Raw genomic sequence first — 22,655 nt, forward strand, 5'->3', positions numbered from 1 at the left:
TAAGTCCTATCTCAACTGGTAAAATGCCGAAATTGTTAGGCCGAACGTCATGACCCGAGTTCGAACCCGGGATCTCACAATGAGTTTAAAAATTTAAGGCTTAAAGATATAAATTTGGAAGGAAAGAGTATTGATGTTTACCTAAGTAGGTTTGTTTAAGTCTTAAAGATTTCTCTATGGCATGAAGGTTGATTTTTGTTTAACTAAATATAAAAATGTCTCTGTTTTATTTATTTAAAAGAAAATACTAATTATCATTTTTCAATTGATAACAACATCTCTCTTGCAAGATGAAATAGAGTCAGTCTTAATTTTCTCTTACAGATCCGAATACATAGATATTTCAGTTACTTCTATTTTGTCATATTATTTATAGGCTGAAGTATGTCGTTTTGTACTATTCTTTTCTTTTTTCATTTCTTTAACTTATCTAATTCCTACCTATTCCCACTCCAATACTATAAAAGTGTTGTTGGCAGTTACAACACGGATCCGCTAGCTGCGCATTTACTCTCATTCAGTCTGCATAGTATAGTAATTCAATTGGACCCCCACAACAACCAACTACCCTTTACATATACATTTTTCACTTCATTAATAATAATATTAATATGGTTGGCACAATGTCACTCTTATATATGTAGCCTCACCATACCATACGTATCAAATCTCATTTATTCATCCAAAATCTTCACTATCTTATGGTAGTATATCCATTTCATCATTTCTCAATTTCAGTTTAATTGTGTCAAAATTAAGGGCCATGAAGAGTGCTACACAAAATAAGCAATACCAAGAAGAACAAGCTTTGATGATTCCACCAAAAAAAGGAAGACACAGATGTGTGACTTGCATATGCATACTATTATTTCTATTATTAGTTTTAGTCACAGTTTGTGTTGTTCTTGCCTTAACACTTTTCAAGCCAAAAGAACCAATAACAAAGATTTCTTCAGCTACTTTACAAGGTATATCACCTCGTGTAACACTTCCTGTTCTTAACATACAAATCAATGTTACTCTTGATATCAAGATTCAAGTCGAGAATCGAAACCGTGCCAGTTTCAAACATGCAGATGGAATTAGTCTTTTGATGTATAAAGGTGTTGAAGTTGGAGAGACAGATATTTATCCTGGTTTGATTCCTGCAAGAAGTTCTAGTATTCTTCCTTGTAGACTTAATCTTCAAGCTGATAAGTTAGCATCCAATATGACAGGTTTTATAGGTGATTTGATGGGTGGTGAGCTCTCTTTGGCAACAGTTACTAGGATTCCTGGTAGAGTTACTTTTCTTGGATTCATCAAGAAACACATTGTTGCTAAGTCTAATTGTCAATTTGTTTTTGGTGTTCCTGATATGGAGATCAAAAGCCAAATTTGCAAGAATACGGCAAAGTTATGAATGGATTTGGATTGTATATGGTGTGATTGCACGCAGTCAACCACATATGATCCGAATTTCAATGAAGATTTTAATTTTTGAAAAATAAATACTGAGTTTAAAGTCTGGACCGTAGATTGTACGATTTTAATCGAACAATTTAGAGGTGGCTAGGGGAAGTAGATTTATAGGTTATATGGTCATTTCATACTTCAGTGATATAAATAATAGTGTTTACATGTATTTATATATTTGTATGCTTTTGTATATTAGAAGTTAGTTGTGGTTTTGAAAATTTTGGGAATTCCATTGTGAGGACCTTTTATATGTAGAAATTAGGAAGATATAAGAGATTACTGTATTTATATATTCATTGTATTTTTTTTTGTTTTAATTCATTATATATTTGAAGTACAAGTAGGTGGTCCTATTCATACCTATGGGATAGGAGACAGAGAAACTTAAAATTAATTACACATAAAATTAATTACTTCTGATATAATTACAATATACAGTAAATTTTAATAAATAGAGAATCATATTACGAATTACTGAGTATATCGTAACATTATATATTGGGTATGTTCTGACTTTGTGACTATTGAAAAAGCATTAGACCCCGGAGCTTGATTGAAAGTTTTCACTCAATGAGGAGAAGAAGATTGATTTTCAAGGAATAGCTTTCTATTAAGTGCACGAGTCTGATAACAGCGAAGGAATGAAATCAAGTGTACTTAGTACATACATTACAAAAAAAAAAACCTTCAAACAAGTTAAATTAGGAGAATCAAAGTGTTAAGCTCTTCTCAGGTCCCAACATCAATATTGTCGATGGTGTATAGCGGAATATGGAAGAAGCCCAAAAATTCCGCCATATAAGCATGGCATTGCAGCCCTATGGCACCACATTGGCGGTTATCCTTTCACAAACTGGCTATGACAATTGTCAAAAACTCGGTCCGACATTTAACAACACAACCTGACTTTAAATGAAGTAACTTAACACAAATAGTTGTGCTAAAAAAGAACTCTAACTTAGGCATAAGAGTGCCTTTTGCAAATATACCGCCAAGAGCCACCAATGTCCTACAACCATCCAGCCACATGCCAAATACCCTGGACATTCAAGCCCTAACTACCGGACATAACATGAGGGGTTAACAATATAAGAAGTACAACAAGAAATGAACTTTGGAGTAAAACAATTGCAGGAGAGGATGGTTTAGCCATCATTTTAGTTTGTAACACTAAGACATACAACACCTAACACTATAGCAATAGACACCTAACTTAGGAAAATAAAATGTATTGGTTTCATATCACTGTGAGACACTAACACATGTTCGATATCTCGGACACGAGACACACCTTATGAAGGAAAATCAACTTAGGAAAAGAAAAAAGGGAAAAGGAAAAGAAACCTGCAAGTTGACTCCAAGTGGGGAGAGTGTGGTGTAGGAAACAGCTCAATCAAAGTAAACAGAAGGGTCACCAGAAGAAGCAGTATCCAAGAAGCATAGAAGGGTTCTGAAGAGCCAAGAAGAAAATGATAGCATCGTGTTACTAGTGAATCTGTTTTTGGTAGCTGTCATCTTTTTTAGTCATATGAATTCACTCATTTGAGCTTGAATTGGTTGCATTGCTAATTACTTTTGCCACCAAAGTTCATTTCTCGCACGTACTACAAAATTACCAAAATACCTCCGTCCACTATTTACGTAGCGGATTCCATGGTATGAGTGTTTTTTTTTTTTTTTTAATGAAAAATCTCATTTTGATAACGTTCGCTACTTAAGTAACAGATGTTATAAAAATGAGAAAATTTCATATTATGGGTGCTTTATTTTCTTCTCAAATTTCACATTTTGATAATGTTCGCTACTTAAATAGCGGACAGAATCCGCTATTCAAGTAAAGGATGGTAAAAATCTTGAATTTCATGTAGGTGTTTTTTGCTCAAAATTTTCTATTTTAAGTAGCGAAAGGATAAAATTAAAATTCATAGGACGCGTGACAAACTGATAGGGTGGCAAAACCTAATTGTAATGCTTATTTTTATTTTCGAGCTCATTTAGTGATATGAATTCACTTATTTTTATTTGCATTGCTCTAATTTTTAGTATTTTCACAAATGGATTTTCTCATTTTCTGAGCTCGAAACTGTTTTTAAAAATTAGCTTACCAAATGAGTTTTTTTTTCATTTTTCCATCTCTAAACAATTTTTAAAAATTTAATTACCAAACAGATTTTTGTTTATTCTCTTTTAAAAAACGAAAAACTAATTTTAAAAACTAATTCAAACAAGCCCTTACTCTTCCATTCTCAGAGACGTCCAACTCTTCTTCCTCTCTCTCTCAAAGCCGCTGCACCGCCCGATTCCGGCCATCCCTTCTTCCTCTCAAACCGCCTGCGCAGGTACCCTCTCTCTCCCTTCTCTCTGTCTCTCTCGCACAAGTATGATTAATTGATTATTAATCTAAGGTTTTGTGATTTTAGGTTTTTTGATTTTGTGATGTTATTGTTGACTACTTGTTAATTTTTTTTTTTTTATTGTTGCATCAATTTTGCATAAAATCATTATAGTATCAATCATATTACAATTTAAATATGTTAATCATTAATGTTACTATCTAGGAGGTTGATATTAGCTTGAACTAGTTTAAGTGTTTTGTGCTTCAATTAGTAAAATTGCTTTTTTTTTTTTTTTTTTCTATTAGGGGCCAATATTTAAGATCAGAACAGGGTCTCCCAATTGTTTAAGACAACCTTGGATTCAGGGGGAAATGTCGAGCCATCGTGTCCCAGGGCAAATGTCGAGCTATGTGTGGCGAAAATATGCAGATTATTTGTTCACAAAATGGGAGAAAACCTTTCTCTGGGATATGGTTGAACCTTACAGAAGACCTAAATCATTCACTCCTGTTGTTGTTACTTATGTTGCTGCTTTCTACACTGGGGTTATTGGTGCTGCCATCACTGAACAACTCTACAAGGTTCTATTTCCATTTCAATTTTGTGTCTCTATTTTTTCTTTATTATTCTGTTTATTGTAATTTGTAACTATGGCATTGATTGATACCAATAATTTCAAGTAAACAATTATGGTTGGGTGTGAGGGACTTTTTTATTTTTGTTTTTGTTGTGTGAAACAAGTAGTAGTTTGTTTGTTTCCTCCTGATTTTGAATCTGAGTACTGCTGGTATTGGAATTAGACTTTGTGTTTTAGTTTTGTTTATTTGAAGGAATTCAGTGTTCAATTGGGGATTTAGGGTTAACTTCCATAGGACATCTAATTGATGGGTTTGTGAAAAAGTTTAATGACAATGTTGTCAATGGCGGATAGCGGAAATAGCAGATTGTTAAAATTCCGCTGCAAAATAGTGCTCTAGAGCCACTATAGCAGTTATTTGACAATATTTTGTAGTAATTTTTAGTAAATAGCGTATCGTGAAACATTAATGGTTTGTCAAAATTCTGCTGCATACCGCCACTATAAGCTTCTATTTAACAACACTGTTTAATGAACATAGACTATTACATTTGAATCCAATAGGAGCCTCTATTTCTGAATGGTATATTTTTAATTTTAAAATGTTGTTATAAAATTGGGATGCTGTAGCAAAATAGTAGATTTTTATTGGATGTCATTGTAAAATTAGTTTACAATAACAGTCATGTCCTTTAAACCCATTGTCGTTGTAAAATTGTTAAAGGAGTTTTGAGTGTAAGGTCGTGAGTTCGAATCCCATTGTCGTTCTTTATTCTTTTATGCTTTTTTCAATTTGTAAATATTACTAGTATTTTTTTTTATTATTATTATTAAAACAAAAAGCCAAAAAAAAAAACAAAAAGTCAAAAGGGGAAGGGAGGCAGTACGCGTGAATCAATCCCGGAAATGAAGTTTTCAATTTCGCTCATCAAGAGCATTCAAGCAGGGCAAGGCACAGCTCAGAGCAAATCACACAAGAGAGGAAGGTTTTAAATGCATTGAAACGGATTAAAGGATGGATTAAAAACAAATCAAACCAAATTGGAAATTTCTCATTCATTCATAAATTCAAATTGAAGCAAACCCGCCTCCCTCAAACTCTAAAAATCCAAACCCAGATTTTCTGATGTAGCCTCCCCGGTGGTGGTGCGACGAGTTTGTTGCTCCGCACCACCGTCTTTGTCCCGTCGGCCTGTTAACACTTTGATTCCGGTAGCCCTGTTGCTCTCTTTTCGTCGCTGCCGCTGTCGCCGCTCGCTTTTGGGTTTGCCGTCGCTGCAAGGGTCGGTATGGTCCGATTAACTCTCCTCCTTCGTCTTCCTCTTGGTTGGGTGATTGGTGTATGCTTTGGTTCTCTGATTCTATGCCAGATCTGTTGAGATCTGCAGCTCCAAGTTTACATCACTGCAACGGTGGTTTTGGGTGGTCTCGACAGTGGTTATCTGTTTTTGGGGCTGTTTTCACTTCGGGTTCTGTTTTAGCCTTTATTTTCTGTCTTCTGTTTTGGGGCTGCTTTCGTTTTTTGCGTAGTCCTTTTGCGTTTCTTTGTTTCAGCCACCACTGCCTTCCTTGTGGTGGTGATCGGTGGTTTTTGCGTTTCGGTGGTTTTTGTTCTGTTTCGATTCTGGCGTTGTTGCTTCAGGCTTGGTGGGTTTGATTTGTTGTGGTGGTATTTGGAGCAGGCTGCTTCTGTTGCTCTCGTTTCGCCGGCGTTTTTCCGTTCGCCGGAGTTTATGGTGGTGTTGTTGCTAGTTGGTGGCTTTGTTCGAGCTCTTCCGTTTCACCGTTGTCGATCGCTGAGCCTCTTTGGTCCTCATCTGTTTGCTGCTCCTCTCTGCGCCGGAAAGTTGCTGTTGTTGCGGTGTTGGGCTGTTTTGGTTCGGATTTTGTGCTGGTGCGGATCTCGTATCTTGTGCTGGTGCGAATTTGGACTTTGTTTCGGCGGTTTGTTGCTGTTTTTCGGCGACTGTGGTGGTTCGGTGCGGATTCGGAGTTTTGGTGAGATATTGGTGTTGCGGTGGTGAGTCTTGTTTGGAGTGGTGGCGGTGGCGGCCGAGGTAATCTGACCAGAATCCCTTCGCTTATAAATAGCAGTAGTTGTACAAGGGAAAGGGGGACAAAAAAGCACAGATACAGAGAGAACCCAAATATCTGACCAAAAAGAGAACAAAAAATAAAAAAACAAAGAGAACAGCAGCATGCAGCACGCACTGCTTCTCCTTCCTCAACCTCCATCTTTTTTATCGAATCTTCAACATCAACATTCAATCAAAACTACCACTCCACCGTTATCAGTTGTCACTTATCACCATCCTTCTTCAATATCAATTCAAACCACCGTCAACAAACCAAAACAGAAATTAAAGAAAGGAAAGCAAGAAAGAAGAACAGATCATAGGACGAGAAAGAGCAGAAGAAACATTTCCGCCGCCGCTGTTTCGGAATCAATCATCGTCGGAATCGCACATCGCTGCCGCCGTCGCACACCACCGCTGCCGGTTCTCTTGTAGAACTACTGCTATTCATAAGCGAAGGGATTCTGGTCGGATTACTTAAAGAATGGGATTGTATGGCTTCAATTTGGATTTATGAATGGATGAGAAATTTCCATTTTGATTTGATTTGTTTGTAATTCATCCTTTAATCCGTTTCAATGCATTTAAAACCTTCCTCTCTTGTGTGATTTGCTCTGAGCTCTGCCCTGCCCTGCTTGAATGCTCTTGATGAGCGAAATGAAAACTTCCTTTCCGTACTGCCTCCCTTCCCCTTTTGACTTTTTGTTTTTTTGGCTTTTTGTTTTTTTGGCTTTTTGTTTTAATAATAATAATAATAATAATAATAATAAAAGAAAAATACTAGTAATATTTACAAATTGAAGAAAAGCATAAAAAAATAAAAAATAAAGAACAATGGGATTCGAAATTTCGAACTCACAACCTTACACTCACGACTATGGTTCATATTTTATGCATTACAAAAGGTGTTTCGGTATTATGTTTGACTTGTTGCTGCTTTAGATTTTGGTGGTTTAACAGAGAATCGTATTAGTACATTACAAAAAATCTGCTTTAATTATTCATATTCTCTGTTAGCCTTCAGATTCTGACATTGCGGTGCCTTTTGTGTTTGCTTGTTCTTGGATACATCCTCACGCTGTGATCTCTTTTATTGTATTCTTGTGGTTCAGCATTCCTTTTTTGATATTGATTGCATTTTAGTCACGTGTCTTTCTCTTCTTTTTTTGGCCAAGTTGCCAACCATTGTACTAGAGATAGATGGTAAAATTTCAATCTCATCCTTTTGAGGAGACACTGGATTAACCTATCTGTGTATGAGCCACATCAAATTTAGGATTTTGAGAGGTGTAAACTTGCAATTGTAATGTATAGATTCTAAAAGGAAATACAAGGTTTCAGTCATGGTAGTCAATCCCGGGCGATCCTAGTGGGATCCCGGTGGAGCAGAGCGGAGCGGAGCTCTGCCGGGACGGGATGGGATGGAGCGGCGCAGCTAAGCTTCTCGGTGGGATCCCAGCAGGTTCCCAGTGGACCGGAGCGGAGCGGGTCCCGGGTTGTCATCCCGGGTTAGGACTGAGATTTTGTTTTCATGGGTTTTAAAGGCCATTTTTTAAATCTCACTCATTTTAGTAAGGGTAAAATTGGTTTTTTACCTTTAAAACTGTTACTTACTCCTAACTAAACCCTAGCCGCAATTCATTCTTTCTCTCACGCTATCGTACTATCTTCTCTCACTCTCAAGATCCAAACTTCTTCAACCTTCATCTGCTGTTTCTTCTTCAACCTTCATCTGTTGTTTCTTCTTCAACCTCGGATGATTAGACTTAGACTTTGATGATGAACTCGAGTTTTAATTTTTAGTTACTTTATTAATCTAAGTGTTGGAGACTTGACTTTTGCTTATTTATTTTGCTTGACTTTTGTTGGTAATTTTTAGTTACTTTATGATGAAGAAGGTGTTTTTTTTTTTTTTGACAAAGATGAAGAAGGTGTTGTAGACTTGAGATTTGTGTTTTTAATTTTTAATTTATGAATGTTTTATGGATTTTGAGATGTTTGTTTAATTTTACATTAATTATATGTTTATAGTATTATTTATGTAATTTATAAATAAATAAAAAATAATAGCGGCATCCCGGCCATCCCGCTCCCCGGGATGCCGCTATCCCAGTTTTGGGGCTGGCCGCTCCGCTCCGGGATCCGGGATTAACTACTATGGTTTCAGTTATATGCATTTTTATTGAATTTGTGTTTAGGTGTTGAGATTTGGAACTCCATTTCTTCTAGTGCTAGACTAAGTTCCAAGGCGTTTTTCTTAGTCATTCTGGCTGGCGTTGGAGATGCTATGCCATTTCTTCAACAGGCAACAATATGGGATGAAAAGGTCATTCTTGTGCTAGTTGATGTCAGTCAAAACAAAAGAACACAATAACGATGAATAAGTAGGATGAGACATTACAAAAAGTTATTTATTTAGTTGAGATTATAAATATAACTTTCTATGAAAAATAATACTAGTATTACAATTATTGCTTTACCTTTAGCCAGTGTTGCATAGATTATGGTGTGGTTTGGTGCACAATACATGTACATGTATGTATGTTATACATAACAGAACTTTAATCAGTATGGTACAATGGTGTACACTGTACACTTAGTCGGTTTCCTATTTAGGATCGAAATCTGTGTTGAATTGGATTTTTATACATAAACTTCATAGTATAGTATGCAGTAGTGCATAAATATTATGAATAGGCCCATTAGTACATTTTATAAAATCACAAGTGTGGTATAATAAGTAAAACACGACTATGGTTGAATTTTTGCATGAAAATGGTAGACACAGATGATTTTCTCATTTTAGCTGAGTTATATGATAATTTCTCATACCCTTTGTCAGAATCTCACCCAGTCCACTAAAACTATAACATGTGGAAAGCTCAAAAGATACATGCCATTGGGTTGAATTTAAAAGAGTACTCCCTCCGGTCCATAATCAACACTTCACCTTTTTAGATTCATTGAATAATTAATGTATTTGGTCTAGACCAGATACATTAATTATTCAATGAATCTAGAAAGGTGAAGTGTCTCTTATAAAAAGGACCGGAGGGAGTTAATAATAAAATTTAGACCAGATCTTGACTTACGTTGTAGTACCTCCATGAATAGATGACACCTTTCCGTTTACTCTTGCATTTGATCTTTTTGAGCATCTTGGGTTGCTCATGCTTGCTCCCTAACATGAGATGTAAGGGATAAGGGGGGATTCTTGTTTTATTTCTTATTTGTATCTTAAGAGTTATACATCATTTTACACCTTTTGGACCAGTATCTGTGGTGTACTTATTTCTAGAGTGCAACATGTAGCCAACATTACCAATAAAGGACTAAGTGCTTAGCTTGTTTATAAGCTAGGAAGCACCGACACTCCTCAGATTAGGCGTGTCAGTGTCGGACACGTGTCGGTGTCCGTGTCCGACACTGACACTTATGATTACACTAAATTATGTCATTTTTTCAAATTTTTATCGGTGTCGACGTGTCGTGTCCGGTGTCGGTAAACAAAAAAACCAAACATATTAGGGATGAAGAGAAAATAATTCAGCTCTATCTGTGTTCTTCCATGCTTGTACTGTATATGAAAGTAGGCTTGTGCGAATAAAATGTTCCTTCTTCTGCTAATGTTTGCTGCTACTCTACTAGCATAGAAATCTGAAAGGTTAAAATCATATTTGTAGGGAAAACAGTTTCACTTTTTAATTTGAACATTTTTGTTTACCTTGCTCTTTAACACCTTGTGCCAAAGAATGATGTATGCAAATAAAATGACAACCATTAACCTCTAAGGGATTATTCTTGAAACCTAACTCCCTCAACTATAACTACCTTTCTTCGTTACGGGTCACAACTTTCTTGCCAATTAACCAGATAGCTCCCCCTAGAGTCACTTGATACCTGGTTACTGATTTGTATACTTCATTGTGATGTTAGCAATTGCTGAATTTTAAATGAAAGTCACTTGTAATCATGTTGGTGTGACATTTTCCATAATTTCTGCTGCATGTTAATGTGTGTTATGTGCGATTAACTTTAAATGCATTAGGAGAACCTATCTTTGAAATACTAATTTTTATAATGAATTTTGCAATATTGCAGGAAAAGTACTGGGAAGAGAACCCTGGGAAAGCAGTTCCTCTCATGAAACCAACGTTTTATCGGGGTCCATGGAGGGTAATGGGGGGTCAGATTCCCCGATACGAATGAAAAGCTCGAGGCATGTTTGATGGTTGGTTCCGATTCATCACATCTTACCACTGTTTATAGTCAAGGACTGTTTGGTGTTGATGAGAATTCACTTTGCATATGTAATTTTATAGGCAAAAACCTATATCGTATCAGAGTGTGTTTTCTTTTCTCTTGGTTCATGACATTGCTGAAAAATAAGATCATTCGATTCCAATGTACATGAACATGTTTTAATACTAAGATGTAGATTTATGGGATAACTGTTTTGTTGTATCTTCTGCTATGGATACATCACTTAGACTGAGTGAGAGACTTCACCTGATACATCACTTGTCTACGGATTGAATCCCATCTATAAACATGCGTTGTTTAATGACACGTGACAGCATAAACCCCATTCTTCTGCCCATTTCTGATTCAATACTTGTGCTGCAGAATACAACTACTGAAATCTTATCTTGTTTATACCAGGTTCATCTTGTTGTGTTAGACTATTGCTATAAAATAGTAGCCAAGCCACCCTTTCATTTGTGCCAAATGTTGGGTTGGCAAATGGTCATGCTTCTAAGTTATTTTAAATCAAAGAAGGGTGAAAATAGTAGCCAAGGCACCCTTTTATTTAGAAGACAAAATTGACTAAATAAAAAGGGTGAAAATAATCAAAGTTTTTTTTTTTTGAGAAAGGAAAATAATCAAAGATTTTAAATCTTCTAAATTATTTTAAAAATAGTTAATGTCAAGGATGAAATTGATAGTCCATAGTTCCACTTGTTACTGGAGGCTGGTCCCATGCTTATGGGATGGGCTGCTTTTTATTCAATTAGTTATTAGTCGCCAAGTTGTGCTCCATTTCGAGAAAGAAAGAAAAATATTCATTGAAAATGAGAGAGGATCTTGAATTCCCGATCCCTACCATTTACATCTACAAGAGACAAAAAAAACGTTAAATTATACTTTTTTTTTTTCCTTCTCTTAACTAAATTGTTGATTTCATTTTGGTCCTTTAAATGATTTTTGTACCACTCAAATCCCTTAACCTTTATGTCAATCATAATTTTTAACCCCAAATGTACAAGGTAGATCAACATTGTATTGTAGGTGGTCCACCATAGATTTCAATGTTTTTTATTTTTTCATTTTTAACTATTTGATCTTCTTTAAAAAAAGAAACAGTTGAATTTTGCATATCCATCAAATTTAATTGTGCGATATCACCAACTATTTTTCTTTCCATTTCTTTCTTCTTTCCGTTTGAAGTTCTTTGAAAATTTGGGTTTGGTTGATAGTCTATGAAGAAGATGAAGAAATTGAAAGAAAAATTAGTTGGTGATGGTGCACCGTAAGATCTGATAGACATACAAAATTTAATAATTTAATTATGGAAAAAATGAATATTTTTAATAGCATAAAATATTAATTTCCATGAAAAATCTTCTTTAAAAAAATTCATGAAAAATTGTGTATTATATTAGAAATCAAAATATTTAAATTTTTCAACAAATTATTTTTATTTGGAATTAATAAACAATAAACAAGGTCTTAATTCTTTAACATGTAAATTTTAATATAAGCAATCTTTATAAATGGTCTACCTTGAACCAATACTTCAAAAATATTTAAAACTCTAATAGCAACATATATATTGTCTTGTTCCGTGAGCTTAACTCAGTTTGCATGAATACTACATTATATATAGGAGTTAAAATTCGAACTTCAATTATCCCACTTATTCAAAATGGTCAACCATAAAATTCACCTTATTCAAGATCCATAAATATAAGAAAATGGAAGTTAATGAATGACTTGAATAAGTCCATGAAGCATGTTCCAAAAGTCAATGAGCCATGTTCTTAAGTTACCTAAACCTTTTAATTTTCATCTAGAAAAATTCAAAGTAGAGAATTTCAAGTCAACGCAACGCGGACTAACGGTAACCGCTCTTAATGTTAACCATTATTATTTCCCTTATGGGCATAGTCACCTATGGCGTGCCACCAAACACGCACTGTCCCTTATAATATAGCATAACACACAACACATATACATACATAGAACAAAATTAGTAAGAACCATTGGTATTGGAATATTAACATATCTATAGTTTTATTATTGAGATTTTTCAACTTTCTTTGCAATATACAAAAATCTATCTATCAATTCAACAACACAATACAGTTTTTCCATCCTTTCATTCATCTCTGTAGGCACTCGCTCAAGGGTAATGGGGCAACAAGAATTAATTAAGGCATCTCCATCACGGTCGTTTCGCCTTCGGAGTCCGAGTCTTAACTCGCTTCGACTCCGGCGAATTTTTGACATGTTCGACAAAAACGGTGATTCTATGATAACTGTAGAGGAAATAAACCAGGCGCTTAACCTGTTGGGATTGGAAGCTGAGTTCAAAGAGCTTGAATCCATGATCAAGTAAGTTGACACCATTATTTTATTCATCAATAATTGCTAATTATTCAATAGTTCTAAATTTTGGTTTGCATTTGATTTTAAATCACGGTTGTTGGATAAAGGTGTTAGAGCAATCACAATTATACTTGTATTTAGGGTTGACAAAATAGACCAGATAAAAAAACGCAAACCGGCCAGGCTCGAACATTTAAGCCGATTTCTCAACCCGGGTTTTTTAGCCCACCATCATTGAAGCCAACCCGCAAACGGCCGGGCTTGGACAACAAAATTGTAGTCCTTTTTTCAAACAGGCTTTTTGGCTCGGCCCATAATTGGCTTACCTGAAGCGTGCGCATTGCCATTATTTGCCCTCATTTTTTCACTGTGCCACTTTTTTGTTTTTGTTTTGAGAGAACATTTAACCTTTAAAACTATAAGAGTGGTCAATTCAGTTCTTCAAATTTGCATAGGAATGTCAATTGTATCCGTAAGTGGAGATCCCCATAGGAATTGTCCTGTTTGAGGATCCGAAAGTGGAGAATTTTTTCTCGTGGAGATGGGGGAGAATGTTCCCTCGAAAGAAGTTTATTGAAATGACATATTTATGTATGTGTATATTCAAGAATCAAGTACTTTATATATTACATTTATTTATATTTTCACACAATAGTATGTGTTTACTTTTTTTTTATATGTCATGTTTATTATTGTCATAACCAAGGCTCACAAAATGTCTTACTATTTTAGTTGTTCTATGATTAAACTTTAATATTTTTTACAATTAATTTTATTGAAAATAATAGAAATTTGTGTGAAATTTCAGGTTCGAAAAGTGTAAAATCGAACAATATTGACATTGTCTTGAGTTAGATCTTATGATCGATTACTTTCAACTAGTATAATAGTATATATCTTCCTCTTGTCTCCTACTAATCAAACACTTTAAAATTGTGGCAGATCGTACATAAAGCCAGGCAACGTAGGACTAGCATACGAAGATTTCGTGGCATTGCACGAGTCGCTAGGGGAAACATATTTTGGTGCGCTTGACGAAAAGGAAGAGGAAACACAAAATGAAGATTTATGGGAAGCATTCAAGGTGTTTGATGAAAATGGTGATGGTTACATTTCAGCTAAAGAATTACAAGTAGTGTTGGGTAAGCTTGGACTTGTGGAAGGGAACTTGATTGATAATGTTCAAAAAATGATTGTGTCTGTTGATACCAACCATGATGGTCGTGTTGATTTCTGTGAATTTAAGAATATGATGCGCACCACTATTGTCCGTGGCTAGTTCTTAACCATATATTGTGTGCTTTCAATCTCTTGTTGTAATTTTGGAGTATATTCCTTGTATTGTAGTCATGCTTATTTTATTAGGTTTAGTTTTGGTTTATATTGTGGGTATATATATATGATAATTACTATTGATGGATGTTGATCTATGTTCTTTCTTAATTTGTACAATTGTACCATAAAAAAATTATGAGTGTCATCTCTTTCCACATTCATTTGAGAGACTAAAAAATTATAAGATGATTTAAGACTAAAGGGAGTCAATTAGTTTTTGCATTGAACGATTTGCATATAATTTGGATCATTTTTCATTGATGCTTATTTTAAGAGTAGTTCTTATTTTAATTTTATTATATTTTTAGTTATTTTATGAGTAGTTCTTATTTTAATTTTATTATATTTTTAGTTCTCAACGTTTTTGCCATTACTAAATTTAGTCCTTGACGTGAACTTCCTGTTGAGTAGGCAAACGGTATCGCCATGTTGATGTGTCACTGCACACTAGTATGCCACGTAGACTGGTTTAATGATGTGGCATTAACATTTAAAAAAACAATGGTGTGAGCTATTGCAGATTGTAACTTGTTCTCAAATAGGTTTTTGACTCTTTTAATATGTTAAGTTAGTCTCTTTCAAACGTTTCTCAATTTAGTCCTTCCATGAACATTTGTTTCACTTACCATCAAATAAATTCATGTCTTTATCCACTTTATATCAAAATAGTTTCTGACATTTTCCACTCACTTACTGTCAAATTAGTCCCCGTGTGGAATGAATGTAAGAGAAATTCAAATGTTATATATAGTTTGCCATCGAGACTTCACTACGAGAGAAAGAGGATATTACTACCATTTTCTTAATCAAATAGTCACAGTTTTAAATTGACCGTTGACTAATTGCAACTAAAATTGTGTGATGTCATTGCTCCACGTGACACTTAACACTCTAAATCAATTGACTAATTTGAGATATTGAAAAAGTCAAAAATCTATTTGAGATCGAGTTTCAAAGACATAACCAATTTAGTGGCTTACTTATTTTCTTTAGGAAAATGCTAACTAGTGCCCCGGGGCACTAGTTAAGGAATCTCAATATAGTAAAAATATCTTGAAATTTGAGTAGTCAATATTAGTAAAAGATAAAAAGTTATCTCTTTTGTATCCTTAACCAGTGTTTGAGGCACTAGTTAGCATGATTTTTTTTTTTATAATATGATGCCTTGTCAGAGGATTTTAAGAAGATATAGGATAAATTGCTCCCTTGAGTTTAACCCTTTTTCACGGCTCAAAAAAGACTCAAACCGTATTTAACATTCCTTATTTGTTTGCTAAATTCAATAATTTGAATGAGTTTCTTTGGGATACTTACTTATATTTCAAAATTTTCATATGTTTTAGACATTCAAAATTACTATGAGAATGGACCACACAAATATTCTTTTTTGTTTAGATGAAATAACAAAATCATCATAAACTCACATACATAGGTGAGGGAGTAGGGGTTCGAACCCGGTCATGACGGTCCGGCCTAACAATTTTGACATTTTTTGCCAGTTGAGATAGGACTTGTGGACACAACACAAAATCTTTAGATAATAACAATACTAATAGTATTTGAGCATCTCCAATAAGAGTATCATAGGCTAATGATCCATTCCTTTTTGTTTTTAATAATTGGAGTTTCATGATGTGGCATAGAGATATCAAAATTAATGATACGATACCTTTTATTTAAGGTATCGTATCATCAATTTAATATTACTTTTCTTTTGTATATCAAATTTAATAACATCCATTAAATCAATATAGAAGGAACAAAACCCAAAGTGGTATCACCATTTGAGCAAAATATGTATGAGTTGTATAAGTATTACATGTTATTGTAGAGACCACTTGCTAATTAATAATGTATGATATTCAAAGTGGCAGCAGATGCTCTTAGTGCATATTAGGAAGTTAAATATGCTTAATCATTAATGATCTTAAGACAAGAGACAGAATTGGGTTCAAAGTGTAGACTACTTATTTCTTTTCTATTAGATGTGATGTTTCTTATTCAATTTTGATATTGCTTATGGGATAATTTTGATAAAGAATTTGTCCTTAAACCTTTATTAATGGGATAATTTCTCTTCCTTGATCACTAAATGACAATATTGCTTATGAAGAGTAATGCCAATATATATTGTCTTTGACTCAATCTTCAAGAATCAATATTATTTTATTCATCTATATTTCTTGGCATCTTGAAGAGGACCATAACTTAGGGAAGTTTTTATTTCTTTGTGAAACAAATGTCGAAAAATCAGGAAGCTCTCTCTAACTCCGTGACTCTACAGTTTCTTTTCATAAACTAAGGACAAATTCTATTCAATTTGCTAATAAAACTTTTATGTCCCCTATCAGAAGTGTGTGATCTTGTATCTAGTTATTGACTGCTTCTGAGTTCCAAAGATGCTCCCAATATTTATACCATTGAATATTTATTTTATTTTATTTTTGATATTTTTATTAATTCAAATGACACTTGTTCCGGACACTAATAGAAACGAACATAGTTGTTATTGTACGTCACCTGCAGCAGATACACACCCCACACGTTCCCAGGAACGTTAGCTCCATCTCAACGGTCATCATCCTCTCTAGTGCCAGCTATTGTTAGCTGACATGGACAATTATAACTGTTTCCCTTTATATAAAGGCAAACTTTAGGGTCAAGGTAAATAATTCAATCACTTTTCATTTCACTCTCTCTTGATCAAATTACTGACTTGAGCATTGAAGTGCTAACGTGTCTTGCAAGTATTTTCCCCACAATGATTCACTGTATATCTAGCCGTCTCAAGTCTCGCCATTGGAATCATCTAGTTCTACCAGGAGTAGATTAACATTAATGACCATTTTACAACTGTCTTTGTGTGAATTCGAACTCGGCACCTTGAGATTAAAATTTCCAATAATATAATTGTATGACTGCAGATAAAACCTATTTCTAGAAGAATAGTGCAATCTTGTACCATCTAAGAAGAATGTCTTTAATATAATATTTCCACCTCTATAAATATTCTCCCAACATACCATTATATATACATATATAACAGCATCTACTATGCATTGGTCATTCACCTGTTGAATATATCTAAGCAAGTTATGCTGTTTGAAGAACATCAATTATAAAACCATGGAGGGCAGCAAGAATGAAATCCTAGATTACACTGATGAGGATGGTCCATACATTGAAATAGAGCTCGATACTGCAGTTACCACCACAATTCACACTGATGATGACAGCAAGAACAATTGTATGGATGATGATGTAGAACTAGAACAACAAGATGAGGAATACAAACTGCGCATTTCGATTTCATCAACCATTTCTGTTTCACTTCAAAATGAGAGTATAGTAAGTGTTCATAGCGATGCCAATGGAGCTGATGATACAAGAACTTGTGCAGATAATTCACAGGCAACAATGTCCCCGCAGACGCAGCATTCTGGTGTTAGCTATACAGATGAAGTTGAATTTCCTGCACAGAACAAGCTGCTCAGTAGTGTCTCATTCAGTCCGTTGCAAAGTCCTCATCTTGATGGCCAAACAACGATATTAGGAACAAATTCAACCCGCGTGATCCCTTACGACAATGTGGATGTACTATATGCTCCTAGGTATGTATACAATTACAAATCACATGTTCCAAAACAACATATATATTGATGTCTGACAGTTCTTTCGGATAATTTCAATATATAGATATAAAATTTGTGACAAGATAGCAAAATATGATGTGTGATTACTTATTCAAGAATGAACATGTGAGCATGTGTTTGATACTTTAGTGTTATTACATGAATAGCAGCAAGTGAACATTTGGACTAACAAATATCATGATTTGATTCTACAAACTAATAAAAACTTTATACTAATCATCATATATTTCAATGCAAATTGAATTTATTATAGAAATAGAATATAGTTTTTGATAAAATCATCGTTCGATCATGTGATCAGGAAAGAACCAAGCTTGACAACGACAAGAACAACAACAGCGAATGGAATCATGATGACATTATTGATCAAATTTAGAGGTATAAAAATCAGATCACTCTTTGCATCACTCATAAAACCAAGACAAAATTGTAAAAGCAACAACTCTAGCAAAAAGTCCATAACATTTTTTCAATGTTATCAAAAGGAAATGGTGAATGCCTCAATTGGAAGGAATAGTAAGCATTGGAATTTAGAGGATACCACCTCTTTGAGAAAGAGTAAAAAAATGATGGAGATGGATTTTGGAGCATTTAAAGGTGTATTCAATGGCATAGGTGGAATGAGTAGAAGAAGATCAAAAAGAAGAACAGATGCTTCAAGTTCATGTAACAACTCACCAATTCATGAAGGATATTCAAAAGACAACTCTATTCAAGCAGCTATTGCTTATTGTAAAAGTTCATTTGGTCAAACATCTGATTTCACATTCACAACTTCAATTACTTCTACTCCTTCTAGGTTTGTAGCATATTCTGATTGATTGAGAGGAACTAAAATTCAATATGTTCTTTTCATCATGTATCAAATCATACTAAACAAAATTATGATGCAACTTGCAAGCTGAATGTGTAACATGGGGAAGTAAAATTGAAAATTTCTTATATATGTTCATTATTGTGTTTGTGTCTACAATAAAAGTTCATTAATTAGAAAAAGCAAGCAGGATTACAATATAATTATTCGATTGGGCGAGATCCTAATCTCTGTTTGGGCTCAACCCGCCCCATAAGGTGAAAGGCCCAATGGCTTAGTATTAGTATCTTGATGTTGAGTAGTCAGCCTAAGGGATAGATAGAGACGAGATAAGTCACAGTTTAAGTGATAAGTACGAAGGAATAAGCCACGTGAACCACGTATGGAGGGGAGTAAGTTTAACTACTCCTCCTCCGTCTTAGGAGATATAAATGCCACCTTCGCTTAGTCAGAGGCGCGCGCACACACATCCACACCTATAAGCGTTAGGCCAAATCATTATGTTCTACATATTCACTTACTCGTAGACTTAGCTCAACACGTTTATTGACTAAGTATCCCTAGAAATAACTTTTGTATGATGTAACATTTTTTATAAATTGATAAATAAGATCTTATAGTGGACTTATCATAGTTGCAAATGAATTGTACATACTAATACTTGGTCATTTTTTCATAGCAGGATATATATGTTGTTCTCTTCTGGTTTTACTATAAAATTTGAAAATTAAAAATGATTTTATATCTTGACTATGTTATACTTATAGTTTTCCCTACCTTCATAGTGCCTTAGGTTGTGGACATGTTATAGTTATGAAAAATCTATAATATAATCTCTTACACTACTTAGCAAAATAGAAAAATTGTATCACACAAACGGATACGGTACCTGTTTGACCACTAGTATTATATAAGTAGTGTAATAATTAGAAGAGATTATAGAAGGTTAAGAGATTGTATAACTTACACATATTATAGAATATTTAGAAGAGTTAATCTTCAACTAAAGCCTCAACATTTTAAAACAAAAACATTGATTTGAAAGTATGCGGCTATTTAATTCCAATTTTTTTTCTACCGTTTAAGTAGAATTTCATGTTTTTTTAACAATAAAATACTTAATTTAGCAAAAACAAAATTACTTAATTTAAATTTTAAAATGGATAAATGGTTTTTTTACCAATTTTAAATGTTTTTTACATGTGAATAGTTATTTTATCTTTTGGTACATAGATGAAATGATGACAAAATCACCATAACCTCATAGACAAGTTAGAAAGTCTGGATTGGAATCTAATCATAACATCCGACTTAACAATTTTAATATTTTTTATCAGTTGTGTATGTTAGGACTCGTGGACCGCTAAGTAGTTATTTTGTTTATAATAAGTTTGTTTTCTTCACAAATAGTGCAATTTTTGGTATCCTTGCTGGCTTTATATTTGGATGGATATATCTCGATCAGTCCAGGTACAGTGAACCGTGAGAGCGACTTTAAAAAACAATCCTTTCAAAAATATACACATGTAAAATTTCAACAGGAATGGAAGTGACGAAGAGGATTAAAAGGAAGAAACCTCCAAAAGGTAAGTTACCTTATTAATTTGGAATGTGACTATAATTTTTTTTTCTTCCCAAAATGTGACTATAATTTACTTTTTTATTATAGATTTAAAAATGTGACTATAATTAATACTTGCTTTCCCTTCAAAAAAAATACTTACCGTTATGAAACTAATCTAAACATAAATAAGAATATAAAAAATTAGAAATAAAGAAGATAAAGGAGAAAGAATCGAATTTGTATTATTCTATTCAAGATCACTATTTACATAACAATATAACTTTTATTTGTAGAATATATATATATATATATATATATATATATATATATATATATGGACCTCCACACAATTTTTCATAACACTTACGAGTATATTGTCAAAAACATATTAACATGTAAAAAAAAAAATTGACAAACTATATATATATTGTTATCACCACCATTGTTTGGCTCACTAGACCATCTGGTTTGGGGTCAGTTCTGACATCAAGTAATTTCAGTTCTCTCCTGATTGCAGTTGTGGCTACCAAGTTCAGCGTCAATCACCACTAGACCAACTAACGATTAATAATTATATATTTTTTTAATTTAATTATACACCTTTTTTTAATTCATTAATATCTGATGTATACACCCTTTTTAGATTCATTAAATGAATCTCTTTTTAAATTCATTGAACTATTTTTTTAGATCTATTGAATACTTCATATGATTATAATAAAGATTAGATACGGTTTATATTTTATATATTTTTTATTCTAATTTTACCATTTATATAAACTCTTTTATTTACAATTTTATTACTATTATTTTTCTAAAGGTCTTACTAACATATGTCTTAAGGGCACATGTTAAAAATTTAAAAATAGAAACATTCTCTTAAACTTTGTGTAATTAATTTGTTATCAAATTTAAAAAATGAATTAGAATTGTAAGGGTTGGGTACCCCTTGTACTCCTTATAATTTATTCTTTGCTTATCAAAAAAAAAAATGCATAAATCATGATAAAATATGCACATATTAGCTTTTCCCTTTTTTCTAATTGTATGATTGAATTTAGTTTCAAATTTGAATCACATCAAATTTGATTTGAGTAAAAAGAAGAAAAAAGCATTCGTTGTGTCAACATGCTAGTCATAGGGCCTATTTGGATTTGACTTATTTTTTAGTTTATACAAATAAATAAACTTTTATGTTAATTCATAAGTTTTTACTAATAAAAATCGTGTTTTTCTAAATTGTTTTTTCATAAATTATCTTGAAAATCTTATACACATCCCAATAATCTCTAGTTATTTTCATAGAATTGCCAAGATCAAGTCTACCACTAATCTCTTAACTTCTTTGAAGTTAATGATATTTTAGTCTCAGACCCCCAACAAGTGGTTGACCATGGCAATGGTTCATTGGGAGGATGGCGAAGGGTCCGTGTATGCTGTATGAATGGAAATGGAGTCCGATAAATTGCATGAGAAGATGAATTGTGTGCTTTTTGTATCTGTGGTATGGATGGTTTACTGCTTTTTATGTGAGCAGTAACTGACTTTTGTTTTAGCCTTATTTCTAGCTTTTGGTTTCTTTCCTCTGTGCTTATCTCTTGTACTCTTTTAGCCCTCATAACATGCCTTATGTTATGCAGTGGTTGTTAATAAATTTTTGTTGCTCAAAAAAAAAAAAAAAAAAAAAGTGGTTGACCATGTTGTTCATTATTACCAAAAATATGTTTTGCACTAACTCTCCTCTTTTGTAGGATTAGTCTTCTTTTTTTTTTTTTTGTAGGATTAGTCTATAGTTGAGGAAGTTATCCCATCTATGATTGATGACAAAATTAATGTCATGCTCAATATGATCCCTTCCAGAAATGCAGTATATTCTTTGAATAAAGATGGTGCTCTTGGCCCTGATGGTTTTGGAGCTTTCTTTTTTCAAACCTACTAGGAGATCATTCACTTTGATTTTAATGACACGCTTTGTAATTGGATTGAGGTCATTCTTAATTCTGCATTTTTATCTGTCTCTATTAATGGCAAATGCATGGCTATTTTCATTGTAAGAGAGGGGTTAGACCCTATATCTCCCCTTCTGTTTTGCATTTCTGAGGATGTGCTTAGAAGAAGTATTTTAAAGCTTGTTCAAGATGGGCTCTTGAAGCATATGAAAGGTACTAGAAATGTCAATATTCCTTCTCAATATTGCTTATATGCAGATGACATAATTATTTATTGTAATGGTA

The 22,655-nt window shown here is 33.6% G+C and overlaps 4 protein-coding genes across 5 annotated transcripts; all 4 read left to right on the forward strand.

The window, feature by feature from the left end:
* Window positions 1-494: 494 nt before the first annotated feature.
* Window positions 495-1,929, forward strand: LOC123892822. Its single transcript, XM_045942697.1, has one exon. The coding sequence runs from the start codon at window positions 764-766 to the stop codon at window positions 1,400-1,402; it is 639 nt and encodes a 212-aa protein (XP_045798653.1). The 5' UTR covers window positions 495-763; the 3' UTR covers window positions 1,403-1,929.
* Window positions 1,930-3,508: 1,579 nt separating this feature from the next.
* LOC123892825 (uncharacterized protein At4g29660-like) lies at window positions 3,509-11,013 on the forward strand. The gene is made up of 3 exons (XM_045942699.1): window positions 3,509-3,797; window positions 4,100-4,375; window positions 10,548-11,013. The coding sequence occupies exons 2-3, from the start codon at window positions 4,166-4,168 to the stop codon at window positions 10,653-10,655; spliced, it is 318 nt and encodes a 105-aa protein (XP_045798655.1). The 5' UTR covers window positions 3,509-3,797; window positions 4,100-4,165; the 3' UTR covers window positions 10,656-11,013.
* A 1,608-nt stretch (window positions 11,014-12,621) lies between these two features.
* Window positions 12,622-14,535, forward strand: LOC123892823 (calcium-binding protein CAST-like). Its single transcript, XM_045942698.1, has 2 exons — window positions 12,622-13,061; window positions 13,998-14,535. The coding sequence occupies exons 1-2, from the start codon at window positions 12,859-12,861 to the stop codon at window positions 14,332-14,334; spliced, it is 540 nt and encodes a 179-aa protein (XP_045798654.1). The 5' UTR covers window positions 12,622-12,858; the 3' UTR covers window positions 14,335-14,535.
* A 3,235-nt stretch (window positions 14,536-17,770) lies between these two features.
* On the forward strand, window positions 17,771-18,957 carry LOC123892826. Of its 2 annotated transcripts, XM_045942701.1 has the most exons (3): window positions 17,771-18,001; window positions 18,345-18,421; window positions 18,529-18,957. In XM_045942701.1, exons 1-3 carry the CDS (start codon window positions 17,808-17,810, stop codon window positions 18,558-18,560), a joined length of 303 nt encoding a protein of 100 aa, XP_045798657.1. In that variant the 5' UTR covers window positions 17,771-17,807; the 3' UTR covers window positions 18,561-18,957. The 2 variants fall into 2 exon arrangements, with proteins under 2 accessions (XP_045798657.1, XP_045798656.1); XM_045942700.1 differs by having other exon boundaries at window positions 18,345-18,957.
* The last annotated feature ends 3,698 nt before the right edge of the window (window positions 18,958-22,655 follow it).

The sequence above is a fragment of the Trifolium pratense genome, linkage group LG6 (genome assembly GCF_020283565.1).
Source record: "Trifolium pratense cultivar HEN17-A07 linkage group LG6, ARS_RC_1.1, whole genome shotgun sequence".
NCBI classification, from domain to species: Eukaryota; Viridiplantae; Streptophyta; class Magnoliopsida; order Fabales; family Fabaceae; genus Trifolium; species Trifolium pratense.